Genomic DNA, 17,471 nt, shown 5'->3' with positions numbered 1-17,471 from the left:
AAGCAAATTAACAATACTTTTAAATGTGCATTCACTTATCTTTCCAATTAAATCCTTGTTAAACAACTGCACAGACAGTAATGGCGCTTCTGCAAAGCACTGATCAAGACAGTTTTATTGTAATTTTTACTCTGCAACAATTAATCAAGTAGGCATTTTCTTTATTATTAAATTATTTAGTTAATAAATATTCTCAATTGGCTAACATATTTGTAGTTTACATGTTATTTTTGATTTTCCTACAGTGGAACATATTTGGGAATATTTCCATTTTCTAGCAAAGGGACCATTAAGGCATGTGATTTTATAAATTTCTTTTCTTTACAAGAATAACTGTGAACAAGAGAAGTCCTTGAAACTTTAAAACCATTCAAAAACCCTATTTCAACCATTTTATTTTGTAAGGGATGCAAAACACATTGCTTTTAGCAGATAAGAAATGAGAGATTTTTGCTTTAAGGCATCTTTCTGTTGGGGTAAGCAGGAAAATTAGCATTTTAAAAGTTCATTAATACCAGTTACAGACTTTTGAGTCTTGAAGCTGCATTGCAGTTAGCATTTTCTGTTCATATCCTAGTGAAGTGAATAGTACCTGAATATCATTCTTCTGTAAACACATAAGGTGGTATAAAAGAAACAAATAAAGATATCTGGAAGTATTTTTTTCCACTTTTGAATTTCCATTTTTGTAATTTGGAGATTTGAAGTTACCTAGCTAGGGTATTTCACTTTTTAAAGTGTTTTAATGGTTCTTTAAACAACCTTTGGTGTTTTGTATCTTTTAAAAATTTTGTTAGGAAGAATTCCTAGGAAACCGGATTAGTAGTGAGGGCAGTGACCCCAGATACCTGGCTTTAGGATTCAGGAGGACTACATTAATTCACAAGTTAAGAATAAACATATGAGAGATCCGACATTTTCTTGCATCATAAAAAGAAAATCTCAAGCAAGGCTAGTTTTACAGTTAGACAAGTGGTGTGATCTGAGCTGGGTCAACATTACTTTTTGAAATGCCTTATTTAAAAACTTGGTATCCTCACTATTATTCTGATTATAGGAGGTCCCTTGCAGGGACTTCCCAGGACTAGCAGAGAGCCTGACCAAGTACATTCAGATTAACAGGCTATCACCTTGGGAGCAGACTCTTGGCAGATGGGGATGATAAAGCTGGGAGGAGGGTAAGGGGAAAGGGAGAGGGAGGAAAATAATGGAGAAGATAGGGCTTTGGGTAGGGGTGTGGAAAAATTGTTTATTAAGACTCAACCTCTTGAAGGTGTCAGGTGTAGGGCAGGGTGACCTGAGAGGCTCTCCAAGCACACTATGTGCATTTTATTTTATTTTATTTTATTTTATTTTATTTTATTTTATTATTTTATTTTATTTTTATTTTATTTATTCATGACAGACACAGAGAGAGTGAAAGGCAGAGACACAGGCAGAAGGAAATGCAGGCTCCATGCAGGGAGCCCGATGTGGGACTCGATCCTGGGTCTCCAGGATCAGGCCCTGGGCTGAAGGCCGCGCTAAACCGCTGGGCCACCGGAGCTGCCCTCCAAGCACACTTTGATTGATGACTGAGCCATTTCAAGTCAGCTGGATCTCTGGGGCTAACCCATGCAATGTTGATGCTACGACTCACATTTCTTCTGACTGAAATAATGGGGCCTATAAGGCGGTTGGCACACAATGGGCATGGTGGGGAGGGAATCCAGAGGTAAGTGGGAAGTACCTTTAACCCACCAGCATTAATGGTTGGGAAAAGGAGAGATATTTGATACAAAAATAGATAAAAACAAGAGTTCAACCACAGGCACAAAATGCTAGGGAGAGGGTTGAAAAAGAAGCTAATTCCTATTGAGATTTATTCCAGGAATCATGAGATTTGTCTTAAGGAGGCAAGTTCATCAGTCAACAAGACCAGTGATGGTCTCAGAAAGACAGATATGCTGCTCCTTCCATTGAAACCAATCAGAGTAATGTCCATACATACTCCAGTCCCCCCCCGCCCCATTGATGGGGCAGTGAATCCCAACAGGCTTCAGAAAAAGAGCAGAGAAAGGCAAGTGAATCCTTGATGGCTGTGAGAACATGCAAGGAACAGGTTAATGCGAAGGGACAGCAGAGTGTTCACTAAAGAAAAATGCAGCAGGGAGTGAGGTGGCCACAAAAAGACAAACAATCTGGAGGAATGTAAAACATGAGGTGAGATGGTGAAACGGGGAGGAAGACAGCTACTTAAGCAAAATGATTCCAGTGGGCCCTTTAGAATCTTCCAGGCATTATGTCGAGTAGACTATTGGATACTCTGCTCACCCTGAGTGCCTCCAAGATGGAGACCAGATGTTGGAAGACCAGAGCTGGGCTTTCATTCTAGTTTGTCTCTAGGGTACCACGAGACACATATGCCTCCTAGAAAGATACACTGAATGAACGAATGTAACTTTTAGCAATTCAGTTAAACTCCTAGGGACTTTTGTTCATCTACAAAGTAGATAGCCTTCTTATAAAAATCTAGGGAGTGAGCATTTAAAAGCGCTTTGGAGAATGGAAGTACTGACAGTCTCTTGGCATGTTCTAAGGAGTAAACTCCATTCTCTTAAAGATTTGCCTAATTCTTTAAAACAAATCTCTTTGAAGAAAAAAATATGCACTAATCGTAGGAAATTAGGAAATGGCTCAGAGAAAAGAAGATAATAAAAATCACCAGCACCTAGTCTTAATATTTTATGTACGTCTTGCCATTGTTTCGGAAACAGAGCTCGGCAATACATAGGTAAGTAGTCCTTTGGAGAGTGAGCTCTAGCATCTGCAAAATGCCTCACCTTCTTTTGGCGGAAATGACTCAACCCTGGATCTAATCAATAAATTGATTAAAATGTGTAGAGATTCTGACAGGTGCAAGGTATTCTTTGAAGTGAGCTCAACTCTTTCACAGTGTCCAGGATGTTGAGGAGATATGATATGTACATAATTTAATTATGTACGACACACATATAATAATAATATTAATGATAATTATATAATAATATATTAATTATGTAGTAGCAATAATAAGTGATTATTGTGTATTAAATAGTTGAAAGTGCAAGCATAGGAATTTTTTGTGTTTTGTTTTTAATTTTATTTAAATTTAATTAATTAACATATAATGTGTTATTGGTTCCGGAGGTGGAGGTCAGCGATTCATCAGTCTTTATAATACCCAGTGCTCATGACATCATCACCCTCTTTAATGTTCATCGCCCAGTTACCCTATTCCCCCCACTCTTCCTCTCCCGCAGCCCTCAGTTTGTTTCCTATGATTATGAGTCTCTTATGGTTTGTCTCCTTCTCTGATTTAGTCTTATTTTTTCCTTTCTTCCCCTGTGATCCTCTGTTCTATTTCTTAAATCCCACATATGAGTGAGATCATATTATAATCATCTTTCCCTGATTGGTTTATTTTGCTTGGCATAATATCCTCTAGCAAACATAGCATAGGATTCAAAAGGAGTTCCTGTGGATTGGATAATCTAGAGAACATGTGTGTGACATGTTAATAATCCAAAGAGAATATAAAATTAGCCCTTCATCAAATATTATTTTCTTTAAAAAATAATATACCTCATTTGGTTACAATAGATGTCTCCATTAGGATGGTTGTAAAGGACACATTTCAATAGAACTTCCATTTCTATACGGTGCAGCATTTTCCAGTGTAATGTATTCATTGTGTCATGCTGACTGACACCTCTCAAAAGTATGGAAAGTCTTTCTTTAAAGATAAGAAAATTGCCCTAGGAAGGGTAAGTCACTTGGGCAAGCATCACGGCTAGTAAGGGGTCATATGGAAACTTAACTGGGGTTTCTAACTCCTGAGCCAGTGTTGTTCTCATTGCACCTTATTGTCAAAAAAAAAAAAAAAATGTTCAAAAGGCACATGGAAAATGAGACAAATTGGAATACGGCGTTTACCTCATAGAAATCAGTTACCATTATTATATCTTAAGTGAATTGTTGTAACAGCTTCCTAACTGTTCTGCTTCTACTTTTGCCCTGTAAAATTTATTCTCATCATAGCCAGAATTATTTTAAAAAATTCATAAATAATATCAGATCATTTCCTGATTAACTACTCTCCTGCACTGCAATGACTTAGAATGAAAGACAAAACTTCCTATCTTGATTTATAAGGGCCTCACTCGACTTGCTTTGCCCATCTCTCTGACCTCTGTGTCCTGATCTCATACAAGCGCTCGTTGCCTGAGACTGGTTTCCTGCATCCTGCTCTGCTCTCCCCCGACATCTCTGCCTGGCTCTCTCCTTCCTATCAAATCAGGTTTCCATTCAGATGGCTCCTCTTCAAAGAGACCTTTCCGGACCATCCAATCTAAGGACCTTCCCTCTTATCCTCATCAGTTATTCTCTCTTATGTAAGAGAATCACTATTTTGATTCTTGACATGACCTGTAAGCATCTTATGTATTTTCTTATTTTCAGTCTCTTGACACCAAAATAATACTCCACCACAGTCTGATTCCCCAAGGTTCTCCTCAGTACCTAGAAGAGAGCCTGGCTCATAGAATGTTTTCAACAAAGAAATTTGGATGACTAAATTCCCATTTGAAGTTTTCCTTAGGCAGATTAAAGCCATATTTTATTCTTGAAACTAATTTTGCTCCTTTCCTGATTCTCCTCATATACTTTGCAGTTTAAGTTACTTTATTTGAGCCATGGCAAATCTAGGACAGTCACTTGCAATTTGAGCCAAAGGTGTCCTTTCTCAGACTGATATGAAGCTGGCGGAGCTTGGGCAGCAAGCAATGACACTGAGAGGGATCACACTGGAAGTTCACCTCAGCAGGTGACTGTCCTGAATGTGGTCTTTGTATCACCTGGGTTTGGGAGTTATCCATTGCTTACTCAGACAATCTGTCTTGGCCTAAAGGGCCAGGCTGCCAGGGCTGGCTCAGGTCTTCCCTTGACAGCTGCCTCTTTATTTTTGTTAAGCCTCATCTGTGGGGCCCATGTTGGGCAGTCAGATTATGACTTCCGGTGGAGTTGGAAGGTATATGGTTCATTGGACTGGTTGAACAGACACTCTCAAATTCTAAAGATTTTCTTCTAACCATGACTGATCATCTAGCATTATTCGTTAATCATTCATTTATTGAATTCATTCATATTCAACAAATATCTATTTAAAGGGGATTATGTGCCAGGTACCGTAAGAGCTGGGTGACCAAAACAGGCAAGGTCTTGCTCATATAGGGGCTGCAGTATACAGAGGGAAGGGCTGCACTGAAGCCACAGACAAAGAAGCAAGGCAGTTCTAGATAGGATGTGTTCTGAAGACAGCAAGATACTGGGAAAGGAGGTGACCGGCTGGGTAGGGTGGAGACACATGTTTCAGATGTGTGAGTCTGGCTGAGAAGACGGCTTGCATGTTGAAAAGAAAGTCTTGTCAGGGTCTGAAGGAAGCACATTTCAGGTAGATAGGAGCTAAAGCCAGGGTCCTGGTAAGGAAATGAACTTGATGGGTCTGAGGAAGGAAACCAGGGTGGAGAGAAAATAATGAGATGAAAGAGAGGGGCAAGGTAATACCATAGAGCTGGGAAGAAAGAAGAATCCGTGAAACCTGCAGATGCCAGTATGCTCTTGCCAATTTACATGAAATAAATCACCAGTCTTTTTGGCTATTGGATTGGAATAGCCATGGAAATACAGGCTTTGTGTCTACGAGAATGTCATGGGTTGTATTTGCTGCTGGAGCTCTAGCATCCTGCATGTTGCCTGTCACATAATAAGAGCTCTGTAAGTGTCTGTCAATGAATGAATGATATAAAAGCTAAAATCATGTTTTATGGAGCTCATAAAGGACCTGGGAGCTGGGACCTTCAGGAAGGAGGAAAGCTGACAGGGATACCTGCCATTCCTTCCAGTGGGCCCATGAATCCGAAAGCATAAAAGAGAATGGGTTTTGAAGTCTATTTGACTCTAAGTCATTCAGATTTTCATTTGAGCATTACTTCAGTCCCCCACATTTGTAAATTTTGGACACTTTATCTTGAGGTTTTGTGTGGAAACCTGAAAAAATCCTTGTTAGCCTTGCACCTGTTACTTTTCCTTTTTAGAAGCAGCTTTGAGGTGATGAGAATACTTACTTTTCTATAGCACGCTTTTGTTAGAAAATGCTTTTAAACTACATGGAACACTTGGAAAAGAGGTGCTAGATAAATATATGTGAGTCACAGAAGCTGAAATTACCAGCAACAGGGACTTCCTGTGCGAAAACAAAAACAAAAGCATCCTTTCAAAATTCAAAATTCAGAATACGGGCTTAGCAAGGGCAATCGTTTCATTATTATCCGATACAGATTTTCTGTCTGCCTGATGATACCCAACATTATGGAGAGCTGAGATGGCAAACTGACTTATACCACTGCTTCCAATTGCATTCCTGACTCTCCTAATTGCTAGTAACATATTTTGTGAAGAAAGAGTAAGTCATACCTCCTCAAACTTTGCCATATGAAGGCAGAAAAAAGGGGATACAGGGTTCTTCCCTCTTCATTTCTGTCCCTTGATTCTTTTATCCAATCTAAAATTAAATGCTCATTTATAAGAGTCTGGGGAAAAATACAATGTAAAATATAGCTTGAGTTTTCTTTACCAAGACACCCAAGAAATGAAAGATAATACAGTATCTCAATGAATATTGACATAGAGTTGGTTTGTGTTAGAAGTCTGCCATTCTCTTAAACAAATCTTTGTTTAGTCCATATACAGTAACAGGCACTTTGCTATATTGGGGATGCAGTGATGAATCAGACTTTCCCACTCCTGATGAAGTCACAGTTAGGAGTTATTTAGTAAAAGAATTCTTGAAATGAAGTTTTTCTTTTATAAAAGGGTTCCACAGACTGGACACCAAGAAAGTAAAGTAATATAATGAGAATAAGTGGGTTTCGGATTCTTTGATGTTAAAAAGAAGAACATGTCTCTTTGCCCCTTCTCCCATGGTAAATTGAATCCAGCACTCAGCAATATATTCTTTGGAGTAAGTTTAAAATGGATTCACTGTCTGGCTTCAAAACATATTAATATTGCGGCCTTAGAAAAGTTACTTAATCTTTCTGAACCACGATTTTCTCGTGTGAGTAATATGGATCATAAAGTTTATCTACCTTGCAAACTTTTATGAGGGTGAAAGTTAAGTCTAATTTTCCATACATGCCATGCAGTAGATTCTCAATTAAATGCTAGCTAGCATCAGCATCAGCATCACTCTCTTATGTTTTAAAATATTATTTACTCCTTAGCTTTTTAAAGCAAATCTTTAGGTAAAACATCTTATCTTTTTAATTTATTCTAGAATCTACAATGGAAAAAGATCATAGTTGTACAAAATATGTCAGTAATTTTAATCATACTACTAACATACGTCTTATACCCATGGCATTTTTTGTTATACTCCAAATTATGACTCAGAGTTCATAAAAGTTAGTGAACATGATTACATCAATCAATAGTCAAAGAGAAAGCCTCTCATCGCTAGAAATTTTGTCAACCAAAAAGGAGTTCATAGTCTATTTCTGCCTTACTCAAATAAAAACTTTGTCTGATTTATGGCTTGTAGGTCTTGTCTCTGCTAGATAACCAATATAAAACTAGCTGGATATTGTGCGGGGGTTCCCAAACCTGGCTATGCACTTGACTCACTTGGAGAGTTTCTCTTTTAAAATACATACATATAGCTCCAACCCCAGACTTTCTATATTAGAACTTTTATGACTGGACTCCAAAATCTTTATATTTAAAAGTTCCCCAACTTTAGACAGACTTTAACATGACTCCTAATGTCCCCTGCTCCTTGTGTTTATGCTTTGTATGATCCTCTCCGCCAGGGTATAGATAGGAACTGTGACTTGATTCTAACCATCAGAATGTACTAAAGGTGATGGGTTATAACCTTTATGGTTATCTTACATAGATTTTAACTTCTGCTTTAGATACTAGTCTCCTTCCCTTGCTTTGATGAAACAAGCTGCCTATGGAGAAGTCTAGACCTCTGGCCAACAGCCAGTAATGTTGAGGTCTTAAATCCAACAAACTACAAGGAACTAAATCCTAATAATCACATGAACTTGGAAGCAGATCTGCCTCCAGCTGAGCCTCCAGATGAGGACCCTCCCCTGGCCAACATCTTGATAGTAACTTTATGGGGGATCCAGGTAATCCATGCCCAGATTTCTGACCCACAAAAAGTGGGAGATGATAAATGTGTGTTGCTCTAAATAGCTAAGCTGGGGGTAATACTGTTATGCAGTAGTGGATAATTAATACAGTTCTGAAATGTAGTCAGTGTCAGCAGCCAGGGATACCGAGCATAGTTAAGAGCAGAAGTAAGCTTGGTATGTTTCCCCACTAATTTTTAATTTTTGCTACTTAATTCTGTTGGTGAATGATGATTTATGTTGATGATGGCTTTTTATTTTTTAATTAAAAAAAATAAAGACTTTTAAAATTTAGTTATCTGAGAGAGAGAGAGAGAGGGAGAGAGAAAGAGTGAGAGCTCAAGAGAGCGCAAGTAAGGGGAGGGACAGAGGGAGAAGGAGAAGCAGACTCCTCATTAAGCAGGGAGCCAGATGTAGGGCTCAATCCCAAGACCTAAGATCATGATCCGAGCTGAAGGCAGATACTTAATTGACTGAGCCACCCAGGCACCCTGATAATGGATTTTTATAAATATCCTTAGGGATTTCCTTGGGGATTGGCAGTTGCATAACTCTGACTGATTTAATTCCTAGACTCAATGGCCATATCTCCATGGAAAAGCCTTAACTGAATTAAGACCTGAAATTTCAGTAGCTTTTACTCACCCTCTCCCATGAACATGGATGGGACTATCTTTTTGGAATCTGGCAACACCCAAAAGCCTATTGATAAAATACAACTAAACTTCTCTTTTGTGTTCAGGAGCTCCAAAAATCCTATGAATTTGGCTAGTAAGACTAAACCATTGGATGGCAGGGAATCTCCAAAGATTCCCCACACTTGATATTTCTTCCTAGACAAAGAATCTTGATATTATCAAAGAAAATTCAATCATGTGGAAACCCAAAACCATACTTGATTATTAATATTTAGTATCATGATTGTGTAAGAGAAATAATTTATATTGATCTGATTTCATCTAACATCTTCATGTTCAGTAGTAAATATCACTTAGCTGATTCAGAGTTTTTAAAGTCCTCACATTTTCCTTACTATTATCATTTTGGAAATAAAGACTTTGAGATTCGAAGGGGTTAAAGTTGTTTCCATCAGACTAACAAATAGCTCAGCAGCAATATAAGGAAGCAGTTTCATTGATTTCTACCCGGTGTTCTCTATCTACTGGATGATCTCTGCCTCTGTTTCACCATAGCGTTAGGTAGGCTCCTTATAGCTTGGCATGTAACAAATTATAAAACATAACTCACAATAAATGTATGATATAATTTTGTTTTAAAATATTAGCCAGAATTTGCATATTTTAGATACTGGAAATATTCATAAAGCTGTTATTAGAATACTGTGTAAAAACTGGGGCACCTGGCTGGCTCAGTGAGTAGAGCATGTGACTCTTGACCTCAGCTCCATGAGTTCAAGCCTCCCACTGGGTATAGAGACTACTTAAAGATAAAATCATTTTTTATTTTTAAAATATTTTATTTATTCATGAGAGACACATGGAGACAGAGACAGGCAGAGACACAGGCAGAAGGAGAAGCAGGCTCCATGCAGGGAGCCCGATGTGGGACTCAATCCCGGGACTTCAGGATCACACCCTGGGCTGAAGGCAGACGCTCAACTGCTGAGCCACCCAGGTGTCCCAAAATCTTTTTTTTTTTTTAAGAATATTACATAAAAACTAAAGACTATATAGATGTGTATGAATAGGAAGAGCTTAATGTTTTGACTTCTGTTCAGCATTATTTACTAATTACAACACATTTTCTTAAGCAGCTAGAAAGCCATACAAGTTTTGCCATCAATAGTCTTTGAGCTCCCTGACTCAATGTAGCTGAAAAATGAGGTCTAAGTTTCCAAAGCCCTGAACGATGTTAAGAGTCTGGCCCTTTTATGATCAAGTGATCTTTTCAGCTTTAATGGGAAAAATAAATCATTGTTAAAAGATAATCTTGTCACATGGAAGCCAGAAAGGTGCAATATCAATGATTCGACTTACCAAAAAACCGCCCTGCGGAATGGGATACAGCAAATAACAGTTTGTTTTGCTATTGCTGTGGTTGGCAGTCGGAGCAAAGTAGGCTTAAGAAAATACCTTGTTTTAAAAATAAGAGGGCAATATAAACGCACTTAATAGAAAAGTGAATGGACTTGATACAAGGGCTATTTTATGAGAACAGAACTGCCAATTGTTCACATTCTTTCTCTCTTTCCTCTTTTATTCAATTTTTGATGCTGCAAATAACATGAAAAAAACATGAGGGTAGCTCTAAAGTTAATGCTTTGCTTGGCATTGTGGTACAAGTCTATATAAAAGTAGTTTAGATATAGTTGGTAACATGAAATTGTTTCTCTAATAGTTTATTTTCAATGGAGCTTATTCTTAGCATGTTCAAAATAAGCAAATTCATCTCTTTAAGCCAATGTTTAATTTGGATTATTATGCCAATAAGATCTGGGTGAATAAAGATATGCAAAGTGCAAGACTGTAAATTAATGGGGGAAAAAAAACCCTCTCCCATTTAAAACAACATACATGCGCAATCATATGCACACACACACATACACACACCCACACACCCAATTAAGATTCTTGGCCACGTAGATTTATAGCATTTATATATTTTGTTCCTCTGGGTGTGAAAAAGTGAAGGAGGTGTCCCTAAGATTCTTCCTTTAAAAATTTTTCCTATATATGGAAAACATGTCTAAAATCTTGGTGGGAAGTAACTTCCTCCAGTTCAGAGAAATGGTTAGAGGGAATATTTGTGACTGTGTATTAAGAAACACTAGTCTGGAACATTCCCACCGGGTTCTTCCCCTACTGCTTCATAGTTCTCCCATTGGCTCATGGGCTTGGGAAGCTTCATAGTTGATATTTTCCAAAAAGGGTGCCAGTCTTTCTTGTCCCCTTGTTAAAGGGTGAAAGAGAGCATCTAGCAGTACCAAAGAGAGTCTGAACTGATTTTGGAGTTCGGGCAATAAGCCTAGATGGGCAGTCCAAACCAGGGTGTTGATATCAGGAGGAGGGGACCTCAACCCGGTGGGATTTCCAAGACCCACTGTCAAACGTGCTCAAGACAGTGATGCAGCATCCTCAGTCCCGCAGTCAGTCCTGTGCAGAAGTAACCCCATGCAAGAAAACCATCAGGTCACACAGATCATTCTGAAGAATCAACACAATGTCACAGGCTGTTGACAGGTTGACATCTAAGGTCATGGACCAGTTTTCTTTGGGGGATGCCTTCATAGAGTGGAAGAGTTGCCTCAGCAAAATGTCACTAAAAGCTGTCACCAAATACAGTAAACAAGGCCCAGCACTGCTTTTTTATGCACCGGTGACCCAGTAAATCAAGAGTTCTCAGTGACTGCTGAAGGCTGCGACAGAATATTGTATTAAAGTTGTTTCTTGGTCCAAACACAGATACGTAAAGCCTTATAGAGAATGGCAATGCTGGGCTTCTTCGTAAGTGTGATGTTTGGCATTTTCCTCTGCATTTTTCTTTCTTGAACTGTTCTATCCAAACTCCTATGGCTGGACTTGTCACTTACAAACACCATTTACAGGTGTAAACAGAAAGTGACTAACAAGCGGTGTAGCATGAAAAGACCAATACACACTTTGACAAAAAGGTAACAACGATTAGTGAGTGGGGAATGCCCAATGGTAGCAGTGGCTTTCAGCACAGGCTCTGAGTCAGAAGCACCAGGGATCTAGTCTTAATTCTTTCACTTACTTGAATTACAACCTTAGGATTTAACATCCAGGGGCCTCAGTTTCCTCACCTTTAAAATGAGGACAGTATCTATTCTATGGGATGGTTAAAAAAAAAACACTAAATTAAATGACATAAGTAAAGCACTTAGTATAGCGCCTGGAATGTAGCAAGTTATGAAAATATGTTAGCTAGTTTTATAATAATAATTATTATGATTATTATCCTGGTTACTAGTTATCATCAGAACATGCTTTTCAAAAGTGATCCCTTTGAATTTAACTTGTGTGCCATCTGATCTGGAAGTATAATGAGGGTGTCCAATTCCTACTGATTTAGTGAGTCAAACAGAAAACCAAAACAAATTGAATCATTCAACTGGTGTATTTAGAATTGCTGATGATTATAGCATTCAAGAAAGTTAGCGAAATACATAAATTGCAATTGAACTGTTCTTGAAAATCCCCCAAATCAGTTTTCATTTGTCTAGCCTAATGGTGGGTAGGCCTTGTTCATGTTTTAAATGTATATTTAGACCCTTATAAAAAAGGAAACTTTGTGGAATGTGAACATGGAGACAAAAGGTGTTAACACAAAGGGAGTATACCAAAATCACGTATGTTCCATCTTTGAAAACAAAAAGAATATACTGCATTCACATATCGCTTTATGCTTTTCATGGAATTATCTATCGCTCATGGCCACTTTACTTCATTGCATACACACACAAACACACACACACACACACACACACACCCAGAGGGGAGGCTCCAATGTACACAGTCAGCCTCTTTGTACCCAGCACTGATTCTCTTCTAAGTCAGCTCTGCTGTTAGAGACCAGTGTGCAGATGGAGGGAAGGTACGGTGTTAGCACCAAAGCTATGGGTGCACTCCAGAGATTTCATTCAAAGGATAATCTGATTAGCAAAATTTGAGACAGGCCGGTATAGGCATTCTTTTATCATCTAATTCAAAAAACTCCACAACACAACTTGGACGAAATCGCCAGTATCAAAGGTCCTAATGTAGCATAATTTGCGTTGAGCATGCTGCATTGTGACAGTGCTATAAACCAGGGAGACAGTTTACTGACAATTCTCTGCTACCAGATACCAACTCAGGCCTCTGTCCAGCTTTACATTGTCAACTCTCATGGAAACATGAGCAGTTACACAGCCTCAGAGGACGTTGAAGTCTGGATTGCAAAAGATGAGATGGACAGATTTCATATTTTCATTGCAGATTTTTTTTTTTGCCTTTTCAAACTGCTGAGCATAATTTTTTTTTAAAGGCAGGAAATGCAACTAGTGTTTGTTTCTAGCATGGCTTCTGTTTTGAGATTTCTTCTTTGTAGGAGAAATGTGTTGCCCAGCTGTCTAGAATCCCAATCAGGATATGGCTTCAGTATGAAATATATTAAAAGAATGATTTTAGCTGGTTATAAGCAGGAATGAAAATGAGGCTGGGCCTATTTTATCCAATTTTTACTCACAGAGGGGGCATTCTGGTTCAGTCCAATGGGGCCAATATGAATAAATGGAGTGAAGCTAAGTTCAGCGTGGAGGGGGGTTGTTTGTTTTGTTTTGTTTGTTTTTGTTGTTTTTGTTTTTGCCTTGGACGGAGAGTAATTGTGAAATATAAAGGTTCACGTTAATAAGCAAACAGAGCTGAGGAGATTCTTGGTTATAAAGATTCTCAGAAATAAAAATCATGTGCCCACTGGCCAGAAGTATTGCATTCAACACTTAAAAGGATAGTTCAACCCAAATTAAACTGTTGGAGGGTTTAATGCTTCTCAGTATTAATATTTCTATTTGCAACACACACACATCATTCAACAAATATTAATTAAAATAGAATAGAATAATATGCACACCCCAGGGCTTTATGCACACCCCAGGGCTATTCTTGGTTAATGGAGGAAGAGACAAAGATGATTCAAAGTCCTACCTTTTAATATCTATAGAAATTTGTGGAGATAGATATTTCCACCAGTACTCTATCCTTGGCCAACTTAAGATGTTTGAGTCTGCTTGTTTTCTATAACATTTCCTATTTTTTTGTTTTAATTTTTTTAAATTCATAGTTTTTTTAAAGAGAAGTTTCAGGTTTACAGAAAAACTGAATAGAAAATACGGAGTTCCCATATGCTCCCTCTGTCCCCCCCACCCCAACACACAATTCCCCTATTATTTTTAATTAGTGTGGTACATTTGCTACAATTGATGAGCCAATGTCAAAACTAACCGAAGTCTATAGTTTACGTTAAGGTTCACTCTTAGTGTTGTATATTATATAGTTTTGACAAATGTATGCTGACATGTATCCACCATTACAATACCAAACAGAATAGTTTCACAGCCCTAAAAATCCCCTGCACTTATTGATTCATCCTTCCCACCCCCCAGATCTTTTGCTACCACTGATATTTTGCTGTTTCCATAGTTTTGTCTTTTCCAGAATCTCCTATAGTTAGGATCATACAGTACATAGCCTTTTCTTTTCTTTCCTTTCCTTTTCTTTTCTTTTCTTTTCTTTTCTTTTCTTTCTTTTCTTTTCTCTTCTTTTCTTTCTTTCTCTTTCTTTCTTTCTTTCTTTCTTTCTTTCTTTTTCTTTCTTTCTTCTTTCTTTCTTTCTTTTTTTTTTGTACATAGCCTTTTCAAGCTGGCTTTTTTCACTTAGCAATTTCATGTAAGGGTCCTCCAAGCCTCTTCATGACTTGATATCTCACTTCTTTTTATCACTGAATAATATTCCAATATATGTATGTGCCACTGTTCATTTACCCATTTACTTCTCGATGGACATCTTGGTTGCTTTCAGGCTTTATCAATTTTGAGTAAAGCTACTGGAAATATTTGTGCACAGGTTTTTGTGTGAACACAAGTTCGGAACTCATCTGGGCCAATATCAAGGAGCATAATGCTGGATAGCTTCGTATAAATATGCTTTCATAAGAACCTATCAAACTATTTTTCAAAGTCCCTGTACCATTTTGCATTTCAACCAGCCGTGAATGGGAATTCCTGTTGCTCCACATCCTTGTCAGCATTTGGTGTTGTCAGTAGTTTTGCTTTTGGCCATTCTAACAGGTGTTTAGTAGTATCTCAGTGTTGTTTTAAATTGTAATTCTTTGATGATAAATGTAGTTTCCTAATTTTTAATTCTCCTACTTACCTATTACATATTTTTCTAACATTTGTAATTATGACCCTTACTTTTCCATCATTCATTTACTCAATTATTTATTCACATGCATTAAGTGCTTATTATATGCCAGCACCATTTTTCAAAGCCAGGCTATTTTCCTCTCTTTTACGCTCTTATTTTTCTTTTTTTCATTTTTCAGTTTGTCATATTCCACTAATTATTTGTTTCACATAAACTGTTAGTTGCTTCTCTCTCTATTCTATTAATCTCCACGTAAACTAACTATCTCTTACTTCTCTGGTGATAATTGTTTAATTTCTTCAACTTTCTCTTGTTCCCTTCAAAATATTTATCATTACAGATTCATAATACATACAGCACAGAGTCTGAAATATTGCCAGAGATGAAACTATGGGAAAAAAAATGAAGTGAAGAAATCACTTACCTTGGTTGACAATAAATCTTAACTTCTGTATTGTTGCCAGATTGCCACTAACTCGGTATATTCCATCAACATCAAGACCTGAAAATAAAAGGGCATGTTTTATATTTGGTCATAAAAGAACTGAGATGATAAAAGAAAAAAAATGTGGGAAGGTAGGTAATAGTAAATCAATACAAAATATCCCTTCCTCATAGAGGAAACATTTCTATGCTCTCAATCAAGCAATCTTCAATAGTTTAATTTCAACCAACTAATCATAAAATTCAATTATAGTCGATCACCAACAGATTTGAATCTAGTTGAATCATAGAAGAGCAATACGTAGTATTGGATTTCACATTATAGTTAAGATTCAGTCCCAAGGAAAAGACAGGAATTAAACTGGTAGTAGGTAGGCAAAGAACTTTCGCATATATATTATTGCCCCTTTCTGGACAGAAAACAACCCAAGGCATTTGTGGAATTTCTCTTCCCTCTTCTTTCCCTCCTCCACTCCCTCCTTTCCTTTATTATTCTATTCTATTCTATTCTATTCTATTCTATTCTATTCTATTCTATTCTATTCCATCCTATCCAATTCCATTCTTTTTTTCTTGTAATCACTATAACATAACTTTCATTGTTCCGATTACTTTAAACTACAGAATGAAAATTCTATTCCAGATGTATAACTAGTTTGATAATCTCTAATGTATTACAGGTAATGGGAGTACTCCCTTATGGATGGAAAATAAAGAAGTCCTTGGCAAAATGCTGAAATTACTTTCAGAGTATTTTAAAACTGGTCATCTATAATTCAGAATAACTTATCCTGGCAGTGGATTTGGATAATCAACCACTTGTTTTCTACACATCTATTTATAGCATCTAGTTATTTCCATGACCAAGTTATCAAAAAATGAGGAAAAATGAAAATAGAAACATTTACTGAAACACAATTATTGTCCTTAAAAAATGTGGATAACATTTAATGTCAAGAGTGTATATTCTTTGATGTGTCCAGGTCCTCAGAGAGGCCAGGGATGAGGTTACCAACCAACTATCTCAGCTGCTTCTCTAGAGAAATGGTGTAGCACCATGATTAAACACTTGAATTCATGATCAAAAGTATTAAATAAATTGGTAGAAATTATTGTCATAATATAACAGAATAAGGGCTTTGTAAAGCCCTTTGCTGACATGAAATGATCTCTTTGATAGTAAGAACATTTCTGCCATAGTGCAAAATATTTCATCAGTAGTTTAGGATAGAATAAAATAATTTGCAACACTGGCATTAATAGTATAATTCGAAACAATCATTCAGTATTTTTTAAGACTTCATTTTCTTAGAGTAGTTTTAAGTTTACAGCAAAATTGTAGGGACGGTATAGAGATTTCCCATATGCTTCCTGTCCCTGATAGATGCATAGCCTCCCCGCTATGAACACCACCCCACTAGAGTGACACATTTTTTATAACTGAGGAACCCACATTATTACATCATAATTGTTGCATTATGGTTCATTTTGGTAGTGTACCTGTTCTGTGTTTGGACAAATGCATAATGACATGTATCCATCATTTAAAAAATGATACAAAGTATTTTCCCTCCCCTACAAACCCTCTCTGCCCACCTGTTCATCTTCATGATTTTGACCCAGGCATGTGATAAACCACAGAGCAATTTGGAATAATATCAATAAAATGCAATAGTTGTTATTAACAAGTGTATTAATTGGTTTGAGTTTTGTAGGTCTAGAGTAATCTAATAATAAATTACCAAGTCTCTGTTCCTTCATGAAAATTATGAATTTGTGAGGAATTAAGATGAGGTTGGACACCCATTAGTGTGTATATGAATGTGTAAGACACATACATTTATAAAAGTCACATAAATTATTTCTTCCTAATGTACAAAATAGCTCCATTCATCAAAAGTGACTCCAACATGTTTGCTTTTTA

At 37.2% G+C, this 17,471-nt stretch overlaps 1 protein-coding gene across 1 annotated transcript in view; it reads right to left on the bottom strand.

The window, feature by feature from the left end:
- Positions 1-17,471, bottom strand: part of ARHGAP15 (Rho GTPase activating protein 15) — a 608,203-nt gene that overhangs the window by 178,649 nt on the left and 412,083 nt on the right. The window contains exon 11 of the mRNA XM_072757649.1: positions 15,528-15,605. Coding sequence (XP_072613750.1) covers positions 15,528-15,605 — 78 coding nt within the window. The remainder of the gene's footprint in view (positions 1-15,527; positions 15,606-17,471) is intronic.

Source organism: Vulpes vulpes, chromosome 5 (assembly GCF_048418805.1).
Source record: "Vulpes vulpes isolate BD-2025 chromosome 5, VulVul3, whole genome shotgun sequence".
Classification (NCBI taxonomy): Eukaryota; Metazoa; Chordata; class Mammalia; order Carnivora; family Canidae; genus Vulpes; species Vulpes vulpes.
The sequence above is the reverse complement of the archived record's forward strand: the minus strand, read 5'-3'. Positions and strand labels throughout refer to the sequence as shown.